This window comes from Chiloscyllium plagiosum, chromosome 42 (genome assembly GCF_004010195.1).
Source record: "Chiloscyllium plagiosum isolate BGI_BamShark_2017 chromosome 42, ASM401019v2, whole genome shotgun sequence".
NCBI classification, from domain to species: domain Eukaryota; kingdom Metazoa; phylum Chordata; class Chondrichthyes; order Orectolobiformes; family Hemiscylliidae; genus Chiloscyllium; species Chiloscyllium plagiosum.
The window spans coordinates 14,809,561-14,823,490 of record NC_057751.1 but is presented as its reverse complement, the minus strand read 5'-3'; the positions used below and the strand labels follow the sequence as shown (position 1 = coordinate 14,823,490).

At 48.1% G+C, this 13,930-nt stretch overlaps 1 protein-coding gene across 1 annotated transcript in view; it reads right to left on the bottom strand.

Annotated features, from left to right (window-relative positions):
• Positions 1–13,924, bottom strand: part of gpat4 (glycerol-3-phosphate acyltransferase 4) — a 44,087-nt gene extending 30,163 nt beyond the window's left edge. Inside the window, exon 1 of the mRNA XM_043681566.1 lies at positions 13,463–13,924. Coding sequence (XP_043537501.1) covers positions 13,463–13,627 — 165 coding nt within the window. The 5' untranslated portion in view covers positions 13,628–13,924. The remainder of the gene's footprint in view (positions 1–13,462) is intronic.
• Positions 13,925–13,930: the final 6 nt, after the last annotated feature.

The window sequence follows — 13,930 nt, the reverse complement described above, 5'->3', positions numbered from 1 at the left end:
GAGAGAGGGGGAGGGGGAAGGGGGGGGAAGAGAGAGAGTGTGCGAGAGAAAGAGAGAGAGACACACAGAGACAGCCTTCTAGTTTCATTTTGGACTTAACAAACAGAATGGTGGTGCAGCAAAGTGCTCCGGAGAAGGGAAGGTTATATAGTGACTTTCCAGTGACAGTTAGTATTTGTCCCTAATCAGAATTATAGGGACAACGACTTAATGCTGACCATGTTTCAGTTCAGGGCTTTGATTGCTGCAGGAAGAAGATATCGAGACATGCCATCTAAAAGCTGAAGTCATGTGGAGCTCAAACCAAGCTAGGTATAAGTTATACAGTTTCTGGGGTGAATATTCTACGAGCGATATTTTGGGTATGACAAAAGATGTTTGTTTCTTTGCCATTGCGAATAGAGTGTTTTGTGATTTACAAGGTTGTACTTTCACAGTCGAATGACATGTGGGCGAGGTAGATTGACCATGTTAAATTACCCGGTTGTGCCCAGCAATGTGCAGGTTAGGTACATTGACCATGTTAAATTACCATGTTGTGCCCAGCAATGTGCAGGTTAGGGACATTGACCATGCTAAATTTCCCCATCGTGCCCAGCAATGTGCAGGTTAGGGACATTGACCACGCTAAATTACCCGGTTGTCCCCAGCAATGTGCAGGTTAGGTAGATTGACCACGCTAAATTGGCCTGTGCAACAGGTCCATGGCAGATGCCATCTCCCTGCCCTGGCACACCTGAACAAGAAGGATACCGACCTCAGGCTCCTACATCTTGACCACAGCTGCGCCTTCAACAACATAATCCCAAACAAACTCATCTCTAGGTCTCAGCTTCCCTCTCTGTAACTTCCTGACCCATAGACACTAATCAGTAAGAACAGGCTAAACTCCTGTCTGGTTCAAAGGCACTGCAGTGGAGATGGTCAACAGCGTTAAGTTCCTGGGAGTTATGAAGACCCACAATCTGTCCAGGACCACCCATGTCATCCGAACAGTCAACAAAGCAAAGCAACGCCTCGAGCTAAGGAGATTCTCCATGTCCGTAAGGACTCGTACCAATTTGGATAGATGACTATCTCATTCGGACGTATCACAGCATAGTGTGGCAAACGGTCTTCCGAAGACTGCGAGAAACTCCAGAGTTGTGAAAACAACCCAGTCCGTCACTTCCACCCAGTGACTCCATCGATACTGCCCACGGCCTCAGGAGTGCAACCAACATAACGGCTGACTGATGGAGGAGATTATAACTAGGGTGGGAGGGATTATGTCAGTTTGAATACATGTCCCAACAGATTCAAGAACAGCTTCTTCCCCGCTGCTCTCAGACGTTTGAACGGACCTCTCCAATATTAATTCTAATCTCTCTCTGCAGTTATAACACTGAATTCTGCACTCTATTCTGCTACCCTGACGCACTTTGGTTGGTATAATCTGCCTGTGTGGCACACAGAACACCACTTTTCACTGTGTCTCAGTACGTGTGACAACAATGAATCAATCAAGCATGTGTGTGTGACTGGGTTGACAGGCGGGAAGTAGTGCCTTGGTCAAAGTACAGACAGTGTAACATGCTTTGTGATTGCTCAATACATTCAGGAAATGAGGGCAGCAAGTGAACCAGCCTTCAGCAAGGCCTGGCCAAGGATACAGGACTACTATGAAGGGGAAGTTCAAATCCTTTTGACGTGGTGTGCTACTGAATCAGTCAGACCTATGATTCTCCACTCCAGACTGGCCCAGTTTGTGTCAGGGGCCTAAGTACAGCTGAGCATCCAAGGTGACACAGGCAGAAGTCGGCCACACTTTGTGCAGTCCAACGACACCTCAAACTGGTTCTCGGTCACCCCGTGCCGTTAATCTCCGCAATATTTAGCAAACCTCTCTCTCTTTCTCCACCAAAAAGAAGTGGACTTGCTCCGTGAAATGCAGTCTTGACGGGACGTTCAAATAAAGCACTGGTTTCAAACCAATGGCCGAGAGGAAAGATTCGACTTCAATGAGCTCCAACGCCATGCAGACAATATCCCGCCGATGTCAGGACAGCTGAGGATGGGTCCGGGGCAGAGGTTCGACAAGAGTTTGCCCTCAGCTTGAGAAACATTCCATCACGAGGGAGACGGATGCAACCCCCTGATGGAGGTTAAAATGCCTTGGATTACGTTTCATCCTGTAGCCGACTGTTGCACACTCAGTTTGCTGTCCTTCTGCACCAACCATTGTGCAACGCAGAACAAATTTGCCCAAGTGTGGCGTGATGAAATACTGATAGCCCAGCCACTGCACGGCAGGCTTGGGGGTCTCGTGCTGACTCCCGCAGCCAGTCCACAACAGGTCCAACAACCTCGAAGAAACATTCCTGGCAGAATATCAATGTTAAATCAGAAACTCCAGGGAAAGTGGATCAGAACTTTCACGTTCATCTGGGGCAATGGTCATCAAACTCAAAGTTTCAAAACCTAAAGATCCACAGGCTAACACACCATCGCTGGCTCCGTACGTCTGTGGACCAGCCAGGCCCAGCTTTTAAAGGCAGACAGTGCGCTCCAGGGTCAGGATAAAAGCTTGAGAGTGAATCACACAAAGTGGAAACACCCTCAGGATCCTGCAGGCATCATTCTTCAGGCAACTTTCCCATCAACGTTATGGAAAAGTGCCTTGACTTTACTCCACCAGGCTTGGGAACGCTCGAGACAGTCACTGGATGTCGCGAATGATCCAGCACAAAAGTGGGATCGTTTGCCCTGTTATACCGACACTGGCTGTGTCTGAGAGCTGCGAAACTGGGCGGACTTACTTGATTTTCCCCACCTCCTCCCAACAGCTCTGTGAAACCTCTTCCTCAGCGTGTGCGTCCCTTCGGAAACTGGCAAATCCCAAGACGTTAAAAAAAACATACACAGGGTGGCACGGTGGCTCAGTGGTTAGCACTGCTGCCTCACAGCGCCAGGGAGCCAGGTTCGATCCCTGCCTCTGCGTGGAGGTTGCACGTTCTCCCCAGTGTCTGCATGGGTTTCCTTCCACAATCCAAAGATGTGCAGGTCAGGGTGGAATACCGATGGTGTTAGGTGCATGAGTCAGGGGTACGGAAATGGGTCTGGGTGGGTTACTCTTCGGGGGGTCAGTGTGGACTTTTTTTTTTAAGATTCCCTACAGTGTGGAAACGGGCCCTTCGGCCCAACCAGTCCACACCAACCCTCCGAAGAGTAACCCACCCAGACCCATTTCCCTCTGACTAATGCACCTAACACTACAGGCAATTTAGCATGGCCAATTCACCTGACGTGCACATCTTTAGATTGTGGGAGGAAACCGGAGCACCCAGAGGAAACCCACGCAGACACGGGGAGAATGGGCAAACTCCACACAGGCAGTTGCCCTGAGCCTGGAATCAAACCTGGGACTCTGGTGCTGTGAAGCAGCAGTGCTAACCACTGAGACACCAGGCTGCCCCTGACTTGTTGAGCCCAAGGGCCTGTTTCCACACTGGAGGGAATCTAATCTAATCAAACCAACAAACGATATCAGAAAGTAAAAAACAAACATGAAACACACTGAATTCAAAACATTAGCAACATCCCGGTCAAACTACAAGAACAATTCTGGGCATTTTTCTGTGTGCTGACACTTTGCCCAGGCGATAGAGAATGCAGCGAGCTCCTCAATCGTGTACCACAGCCAGATATGACACTTTGCCAGCCTTCCCCTTGGCATTCCAAACATTCAAATGGTGCGTTTATTCAACAATTTAATGCCTGGCCACTTTTCCCAGTGCAAAGAGGGTGGTCAGAACAAAACACACCGATCGACCGAGAGCTCAGCAGCCTGAAACATTCAGAGCTGGACCTACTTGGACAACAGTGAGCCTGTATTCTGCAGGAACTTCTGTCAAGGGAACTGCTTTTTTTAAAAAAAATTTTTATTTCTGTTCGCGATGACTTCCTTCAGAAAGGATCAGCATCACTTGGAACTGAACTAAAGGCCAAAAGGTCACAGAATATGAAAAAGTTTGCAAGATTACATCACTGTAACTGCTAACTCTGCAGCCACTTATCTTAAGAACGAACGATGCAACACACTGCGTCCTGCAGATCTGTCAAACCTTAAGATCTAATAGCCATCCCAGCAATGCTTTTTCCCCCCGTTAAATGCTTCATGATCATCTCTCCCATTCACTTCTCCATCTTCGAGCATCTTTGGCAAGTGTTCTCAATTGACGACAGTGAAAACACCACCAAGGATCTGTGCTCAACCTCGAACATTTCCCACTGAAGACAGAGTCAAGAAGGAATTTTGTCTCTCAGGAGGGGAGTGAACCAACGGGATTCTTGACTGCAGAGGGCTCAGAACAACACAGCACAGGAACAGCCCCCTTCAGCTCCTCACACCTGCGCCATTAAGTGTCCTCCAGACTGAGACAGATGGATTTTTAACCAGGAAGGGAACCAAGGGTCACGGGGAAAAGGGAGGGAAGTGGAGTTGAGGATGATCAGGCCAGTCATTGAACGGCAGAGCAGACTCGCTAGGCTGAATAGCCTCCGTTTGCTCCTACACTGAGGCACAGAGATGGGCAGCATGGAAACAGACCCTTCGGTCCAACTCGTCCATTCTGGATTACAAATCCAAAATTAATCTCGCCCCATTTGCCAGCACTTGGCCCATCTAAACCATTCCTATTCATATCTCCATCCAAGTGCCTTTTAAATGTTGTCATTGTACCAGCCTCCAGCACTTCCGCCGGCAGCTCATTCCACACACGCACAGCGTGTTCTTGTTTTCCACCATCAATTCTCCAGGCAGAGGGACCAGCCGGGGTTGGATTTGCTCTTTTCCTCTATAACTATTTGCAGGAACTCTTCACATCTTCCTTCAATGTTACCAGTCAGTGTACTTTCTGGATTGTTCATTTATCCTTCTTAAAACTCTGACCAATCTTCTGATCGACAACTCATCTGACAGATTTCAAAACTCGTTCTTCGCATTTGACAACACCCGCAAGTTCCTTCTTCAGCATCGAGATAAATCCGAGCTGAGAGTTATGAACCATCTCCTGAGAAAAGTGACAATGCATTTTCCTTTTAGCCGCGTTTACCAATTCACATCAGCTCCCTCTGCCTTATCAGGCTGACAACACAACTCAGAATTTCGCATTCAGTTTGAAGGAGGGAAGTCAAGTTCAAATTGCAGCCATGAGGGGCTCCTTTCCCATAGACTCATCTTGTCTGATCACTCATTACCATCTTAGGAATAGCCTGCGGAAGAACATACACTTTGAAGAAACTGTCCAGAATGCACTCTCATTCACCAGTCCACACCGAGATTCCAAGACACCCAGGATGATTTTTGTACATGCCCATTTCCTTCATCTGTTAGGGGACCTCTAAACATCGCCCATAGAAAGCTTCCTTTGTGTATTTCGGTTCTCCACCCGAGCGACTGCACATCTTCCTCTTTTGAGCTGAACTCCACGCCTCACTCATACACCAACACTATCCTTCAGGAATAAACAACTCCACCAACTTTTCCAAGTTTCCAGGCATTTGCAAAATGGGCAGGCCCTAGTGTTGAACCATATCTTTGCCATGAGAGGAGCATGAAGCCAGAAAGAGCAACAGCCAGCAGATGAAGAAAACTTTGTATCTCAAATGGTACTGTTCCATCCCTCCGTCAGCACAGTGCTCCCTCAGCACTGACCCTCCGACAGTGCGGCCCTCCCTCAGCACTGACCCTCCGACAGTTCAATGCCCCATCATGTGATGAGATGTGTGAGGCTTACATGTATATGAAATTCTCCTGGTGCATTGGTTAATTTCTGAAAGGATGTTTACCAAGCCAGTCTGTCTCGGAGAGCTGGTGACTGCAAACCCCTGAGGTGTTAATGCAGGGTTGTTTGTTGATGTGCTGTTGGTTGGTTGGATTCTTCAGATACCGCGCTCTAACTTCTCAAGAGCGTGAGCAAACCCCTCTTCTCGACAGACAGATTTGGCCTGAGATGTCCTGCACGCCACAGTTGAAGTGCTCTTTCACGTTCAACACAGCAGGGGATGGAGCTGGATTCCAGTTCAGATCTCGGCAGACATGGAAGAAATAAGAGTAGGAGCGTGCCACTCACTCACTCAAAGCCTGTTCAAGATGATCCTGGCGGAACCTGAGCAGAACTCTCGTTCCTGCATTGCCCCCATTTCCTTTCCAACGCAAAGATCAATGAGCCTCCACGCTGACTGCACTCAGTACTCGGCAATCTTGAGCAGACAATGCTTTCATCCATTGGCAGGACTCAAATCTCATTCTCCTAAACACCAGAGAATTCATTCCCTGGATTTCTGATCAGCAAAAATGAGCCAAAAAGCTGAACAATGATCATGATGCTTGGAGTGGGTACACATCTGGTCATTGCTGATATCTTGTTCTGTACCACAGTGCTCTGAAGAGCAGATGTGTCAATTTAAACCGGAAGTGGAATGATTAGATTAGATTCCCTACAGTGTGGAAACAGGCTCTTTGGCCCAACAAGTCCACACCGACCCTCGAAAGAGTAACCCACCGCCCCATTTCCCTCTGACTAATGCATCTAACACGATGAGCAATTGAGCATGGCAAATTCACCCTAACCTGCACATCTTTGGACTGTGGGAGGAAACCGGAGCACCCCCACGCAGACACGGGGAGAATGTGCAAACTCCACACAGTCAGTCACTCCAGGCTGGAATTGAACCCTGAAGACGGAACATCATTTTTCACAGCCCATTTCCTCAGCTTTATTCCATCGCTTACACCGGAGATTTTTGTACTGTCTGGATCACTCTTGCTGCTCAGAACCAGATTCAGGCTCCACGCTTGACTTTGAGAGACAAGCTGACAGCACCTTGACCTGACTCACTGTCCATTTTGTTTTTTACCCTTCGTTACAGTGCAGTAATTAGACAAACATGCATAGCAGCATTGGAGAGTGACAGGTGACCTTATAAAGGGCTGTAAAATCATGAGGGACATGGGTAGGGTGAGTAGCCGAGGATAGGGGAGTCTAAAACTCGAGGGCAGACCTTTCAGGTGAGAGGAGAAAGATCTAAAAGGGGCAACGTTTTCACACAGAGGGTGGATGGAATGAGCTGCCAGAGGAAGTGGTGGAGGCTGGTACAGTTGCAACATTGACAAGGTATCTGGATGGGGATGAGTAGGAAGGGTTTGGAGGGATATGGGCCAAGTGCTGGCAAATGGGACCGGATTAATTTGGGATTATTAGTCAGAGTGGATGAGTTGGACCAAATGGTCTGTTTCCATGCTGAATGACTCTATCCTCCTCCGCGTGCAACTATTCCGACTGCACACACTGATCTCCTGGATTTGAAGTGACCTTTGGGTTTATTTCTGTGACGGCACAGGCATTTTGACGGTTCCTGTTACACTCTCCTCCTGCCCTTCAGTCTGATGAAGTCACCTTCAGTACATTCTGCAGTGGCGTGCACCCTTTCTAGGTGGCTGGGGGGGGGTGGTTTAACCGGACAGGTGCCACCTGTTCTGGCTCGCCTTGCATACACAGATCCTGTTGGCAAGCAGCATCAGCAAACAAAACTCCAGTCTCATCCAACAAGCCTTTGTGCTTCGGCGCTGAACTGGAGAACTCGACGGTGATCTGCTTGCCCGAGGAGGTCAGCTCATTCCACCCGAAACACCCCGCCTGCAGCTCATCCCCACAACAGAGGGGCTGAGAACGAAGGGGGACTTCAGGCAGGAGAAACATTACAGAGCAGGATTCACCAAACAGAACACAGAACACGACAGCACAGCAACAGGCCCTTCAGCCCACCGTGACATCAGCCGAAACTAATCCCATCAGTCTGCACACGGTCTGCATCCCTCGCTTCATCTATCTGTCTCAATGCCTCTTAAACATTACCATTGCATCTGCTTCGACTACCTTACCTGGCGTTGTGCTACAGGCATCCACCACACTCTGGGTAACCCAAACTTTCCTCACCCATCACCTTTCTGCTTTTCCCCCTCTCACCTCAAACCAATGCCCCCTTCCACCCTGGGAAAGGGATCCTACCTATTCACCCTGCACATGCAAACAGAGACACCTCGGAGTGCATGTTCATAGACCCTTGAAAGCAGAGTTGCAGCTGGACAGGAGAGTGAAGACGGCGTTTGGTAAGCTTGCCGTTATTGGTCAGTGCACTCAGCAGTGGGGTTGAGAGGTCATGTTGTGACTGTACAGACAATTGGCTAGGCCACTATTGGAACACTGCATTCAACTCTGGTCTCCCTGCTATCAGAGATGTTGTGAAACTTGAAAGGGTGCAGAGAAGATTTCCAGGTATGTTGCCAGGGTTGGGGCGTTTGAGCTATAGGGAGAGGCTGAACAGGCTGGGGCTGTTTTCTCTGGAGCGTCAGTGGCTGAGGGGTGACCTGATAGAGGTTTATAAAATCATGAGGGGCATGGATAGGGTAAATCGACAAGGTCTTTTCCCTGGGGTGGGGAGTCCAGAACTGGAAAGCGTAAGTTTAAAAGGGAGGGTAAAGATCTGAAAGGGACCGAAGGGGCAACGCTTTCACGCAGAGGGTGGTGCATGGTTGGAATGAGCTGCCAGAGGAAGTGGTGGAGGCTGGTACAATTACAGCATTTAAAAGGCAGCTGGATGGGGACATGAATAGGAAGGATTTGGAGGGAGATGGGCCAAATGCTGGCAAATGGGACTAGATTAATTTAGGGTATTAGGTCAGCATGGGAGAGTTGAACTGACGGGTCTGTTTCCGTGCTGGACATCTGTATGACTTTGCGCCTCTCAATTTCATTTCCTTCCCTCAGGTCAGCCCTCAGACTCCGCCTCTGGAGTCACAACAATCCAAGTTTGTCCAACTTCTCCTTCGAGCTAATCCACTCCAATCCAGGCAACATCCCGGTAAACCCTCTCCAAAGCCCCCGCATCCTTCCTGCAATGCGGCAGTCAGAACTGCACATGGGATTCCAAATGTGAGAATGTTTTATTTTGAAAAGAGCTTTCACATCGCTGGGACAAAGCCAATGAACCCCACTTCCCTCCTGGCTGTCCCCATGGAACATTTGGAAAATGATACCAGTACAGCAGAGGGAGATCAGACAGAGTAATGAATCCGTCCTGGACTATCATTCACATGAGTTATGGAACATTACAACAACACAGAGGCCAGGGGACCCAACATGTCAGTGCTGGGTGTTTGTCCTCCATGCATCAAATAGTTTCCTTGATTCCCCGTTTCCTGCCAAACCTATTTTCCATCGATGACATTCCCAAAGCTTCAGTCACCAACTTACTGGACAGCAGACAGCCGCCCTGTAACAATCACTGGCCTCTCCTCAAGTTGAGATTTTTCACGAATCCTGAGACTATCTCCACCTGCGCCCACCAGTCCACCCATGAGTGAACTTGAAGACATGGCAAATCCTGGCCTGCGCCCGGGCCTTGCAACTGTGCAAAGCCACAGAAGGACGGGAACAGAATTTCCGATTAATTCCAAACACTGCAAGAACCTCACAAGCTAAAGAGGGAAGGCCAGACACAGCAACAGCCACTGACATCATCTGAGTAATAGCTGTCCCCAACTCTGCAACTGAGACAGCATGTACTGTGCTGGAAGTAAATAAAGGGAGCTTGTTGAAAGCTGAAATCTAATTTCTCAGTTCAGATACATATAATTCTTACAAGATTGCCACTTTGCTCTTACAAAAACTGGAAACAAGATTAGATTATAGCTTGTTTGATGTTACTGTAATTGTATATCTACTGTACATTACTCGCAATTATAATGCACCTCAAAGGGAATCTGTGCATCCAACAGCTCCTTAGCAGATTTCCTACTTATCCCTCTGCCTACAAGATGGTGACGTGGCCCCAAGTTAAAAGGAAGGGTGAAGAGACGGGGGGGGTGGGACACACCAATACTTCAAAGTAGGAAGATCAACCAAGGTCCATAACAGGTTGACAGATGCAACATCGTGCATCGAGTGTCGACAACAGCATTCAGTTTTCGCTGCTGTGCTCGGTTTCAAAAGGAGAGCAACAAAGAGGGAATGCACAATAGTCAACGAAGATAAAGAGGCTTTGCACTCTGGAGATAAGGGGAAACCTGGCTCCTCTCACAACAACAGGGAGATCAAGTGAACAGAGGGTGGAAATCAAGAGATTTTGATCTGGTTAATCAGGTAAAATAACTTCCAAAGATCAGTGGGTTGATGACTGAGAAACATAAATCCCCAATTGTCGAAACAACAAACTAAAAGAGATTAGAATTAATTATTTTGATCTGCCAGCAGATTTGGACATGAAAGTAGAATTTAGAATCGCTTTTCAAAGCAAGTGCACAAATCCTTGAAAAGACACATTTGGAAGGTTGAAAGGTGAGGCAGTGGGATTATTTTTCGAGGGATTACGGTGGCACTGGACCAAATGGCCACCATTAATGCAAGTGGTTCACAAAAGGCAGACCCAGCTCACCACTATGCACATCCTTCCTGTAAACCCAGAAGCCAATTTATATCTTCAACCAGATATCGCACCAACGATATCACAGAAACGCAATCAACATCATACCAGTGAAGAAACTGCCTCTCTGCCTTCACCTTCTACCCATTCCCTTGTTCGAACCCCACTCAAATCACTGGAAGTCACATCAAGAGATCCAAACGAACCTGAACAAATGCGTGCACGGGCCAAGTGGCAGAAAATCAGTTGGAAGCATTCTCGACAAATCAAGTCCAACTCAGGGAGAGTGCACAATCTTGAGCGGCTGCGATGGATCAGCTTCCCGCATCTCAAACCAGAACAGGGTTTGGGCAGGCAGTGAGTGAGTGTTGAATGGGCCCAGAACCTGACAAGTGCCGAGGAGAGAGAGAGAGAGAGAGAGAGAGAAAGCAGCCAAGGATGGCAAGGAGAGACCGTGCGTGTAAACAGAAGCATACAAGGGGGATATCGATCAATATAAAAGTGCTTCTACTCCGAGAATGAGTGGGTCAGGTCAACCTGGGCCCTTGAACGCTGTAAAATCAGCAAATAGCAGAGAATTACGCTACACCATTATGAACAGTACAAATCAAGAATTGTCTGTCTGATATCCCAAGAAACCTGATGCTGGATCAGAGGCAAAAGCTCCCCACAGCTCACATTTACCAGTCATGACAAACCCCCCAGGACCAGATAGTTTGCATTCCAAGATTTTGAAGCGTGGACGTGAGAAGGTTTCGGGTGTCGTGACTTCAATCTCACAAATCTCTCAACGTGGAAAGTGCTCCCTTACGCTAACACAAAGAGTCTGTAGAGGGGCATGGGTGGCTCGAGTGAGTGGGCAAAAAGCTGACAGTCGGAATTCAATGTGGGGAAAAGTGAGGTGATGCTCTTTGGCAGGAAGATGAGAGGAGCTGACTATTCATTGAAATGGGAGGAAGACTGCAGAAAGCCAGAGCACAGAGGCGGCTTGGAGTACTGCTGCGTAATTCTCACAAGCTCGCGTCCAAGTCCGTCGGGTATTCGGGAAGGCAAATGGATTTATTTCAAAGGGAATGGACTGTAAAACGAGGGAAGTCTTGCTGAAACCATACAAGACACTGCTTCGGACACAGTCAGAACATGGCTAGGTACTTTATGTAAGGAAAGATTGAATGACATTGGAGACAATCCAAATAAGGGTCACTCGGTTGATCCCAGATACAAAGGAACTGTCTTTTGAAGAGAGGTTCAGTCGGTTGGGCTTGTACACATTGGGGTTCAGAAGGAAGAGGGGCAATCTCTTTGAAAGGGACAAGATTCTGCACCTAACCTGTCATGTCTCCCAACAAAGATGGTCTCTTCCCCCCCCCCCCCCCCCAAAAAAAGAGGCTCAACCAGAGGGCATAATCTCAGAGCAAGGGGGTCACACGTTTAAGACCGAGGTGAGGAGAAATCTTAATCAAAATAGCCCTCGACTTGAGGAATATTCAGGGACTGCAACCCTAGATTTTTTCCCCAGTAAATTTACATTGCGCTGCCCCACCCTGGCCAATAATTTTTCCTTCTTTCGGCATGGTACAGAACCACGACAAGGAGTCCAAGTGTGGTCTAACCAGGGCTTTTAGCATAATTTCTAACCCCTTGTACAGTATTTCTCATCCTGTCAGGGCAAAGGTGAGCATTGAATTAACCTTTTCAAAGGCTGTTGAGGCTCGGTCATTCAGTATGTTCAAGGCTGACAGACAGATCTTTTTAATCAGGGAGGAGAATCCTGTGGGGAAACAGCAGGAAAGTGGAGAGGACGATAATCAGATTGGCTGTTATCTCATTGACCAGACTCAATGGCTTCCTTCTGCCCCGACATCTTCATGGCCTCAACAGTCCCAGAAGATGATGGGACACAAAGCTTCCTATCCAAGTTGATCACTGTCCCTGCCCAAACCCGAGGATTTCAATGCAGGCAGATTTTGGGTCCAAATCAGACAGACCTCAAAAGGACAGACTGCTTTGAAACGTGCAAAGCCTGCAACATCAGAGAACTGAGAGACTTGCAGGTCGATATGTGTGGTACAGACAACAAAGACTTTTGCGAAGCTCACCTTTATACAGACAGGAGGAGAAAGTCAAGGGGTTAGAAATTACGCCAAAAGCCTTGGTTAGACCACACTTGAACTCCTGTCGTGGTTCTGTACCACACCTAAAGAAGGAAATATCATTGGCGTAGTGTCCAGCTACTGAAAAGAAAATCTAAGGTTGCAAGTCCCTGGAATTCTGCAACATTAGGGCTAAAATCTTCAAAATATTAGAGGGAACAGAGACAAACAGTTTCTTCATGTTGGGCAGTGTACGGCCAGGGAATACAGTCTGATGACAAACACGCAATCTTTCAGGAGGGAAATTGGGAAACACATCTCCAAGTCAAGGCTAGTTTCCTTTCACAGACAAGTGAGGCTCAACTAATTTTTCATCTGAAACCCAAGATTTCCACATTCAGGGAAACCAACACACCAAGACTGCAGAATATCACAGCACCAACTCCCGTGAAAATTGTGAACAATTTTAAGTGCCCCAAACATATATTCTCTGAATGTCCTCTGCTCTGAGGAGAACATACCCAGACTCACCAACTTTTTAAGGGAAGTGAGATTTCTCAAATCTCTTTCTAGCATCCTCGTTTCTTCCCAAAGGCTTGCCTCTCATCCAGACCCTGTACAACCCCATTACAGAAATGACAGGCAGGCCTGGCCAGCTGGTGAGCTCCGCAACACCAACTACAATTAGACCCTGCGCGGCCCAAAACTGAGAATCCGATTTTAAGTGCTCCCTGAAATAAAGAAACAAAGGCACCCACAAAAACAGAGGACTAATTCCCCAGGAACAGATTAGACAACCACGTGGGGAATTTTGCCTCTCATTTCCAGATCAAACTTCAGGGATACTCCGCCCCCCCCCCCACCTCGCCATCACGTAGGACGTGACCCACACCAGCCTGACTTACCTCGAAGATTATCAGCAGGGTTTTCATGTAGAGCTTACGGATGCCAAAGGACACGCCAAAGATAGCGGGAACAATGATGAAGACCAGGAGGAGAGTGATCCAGACCGTCAACGAGATGCCCAGCAGGGTACAGACCAAGCTGTCAAAGGGCAGGAGTAACGACATGACTGTAGCCTGCTCACCCTCTGCTCCTGTCACCTTCCTCAACTAGCCCTTTCCACCTAACTAGACCATCCCTTCACTTGACCTCCCTCTGACTAGTTCCTTCCTTCTCCTGCAACCCCCTCCAACCAAGTGGCTCCACCTTTCAGAGGCCCCACACCTCCTCTCTTAACTCCTCCTCATCAGTCCCACTGTGTGGTCTCAATATGCCCTCCTAATCTCACACCGTTCTCCCTCAGTACCCCCTCTTCACCCCTTGCCAGCCTGTCCCTCTACAGTCCCTTCATGAGAAACCCCTGCTCCTCT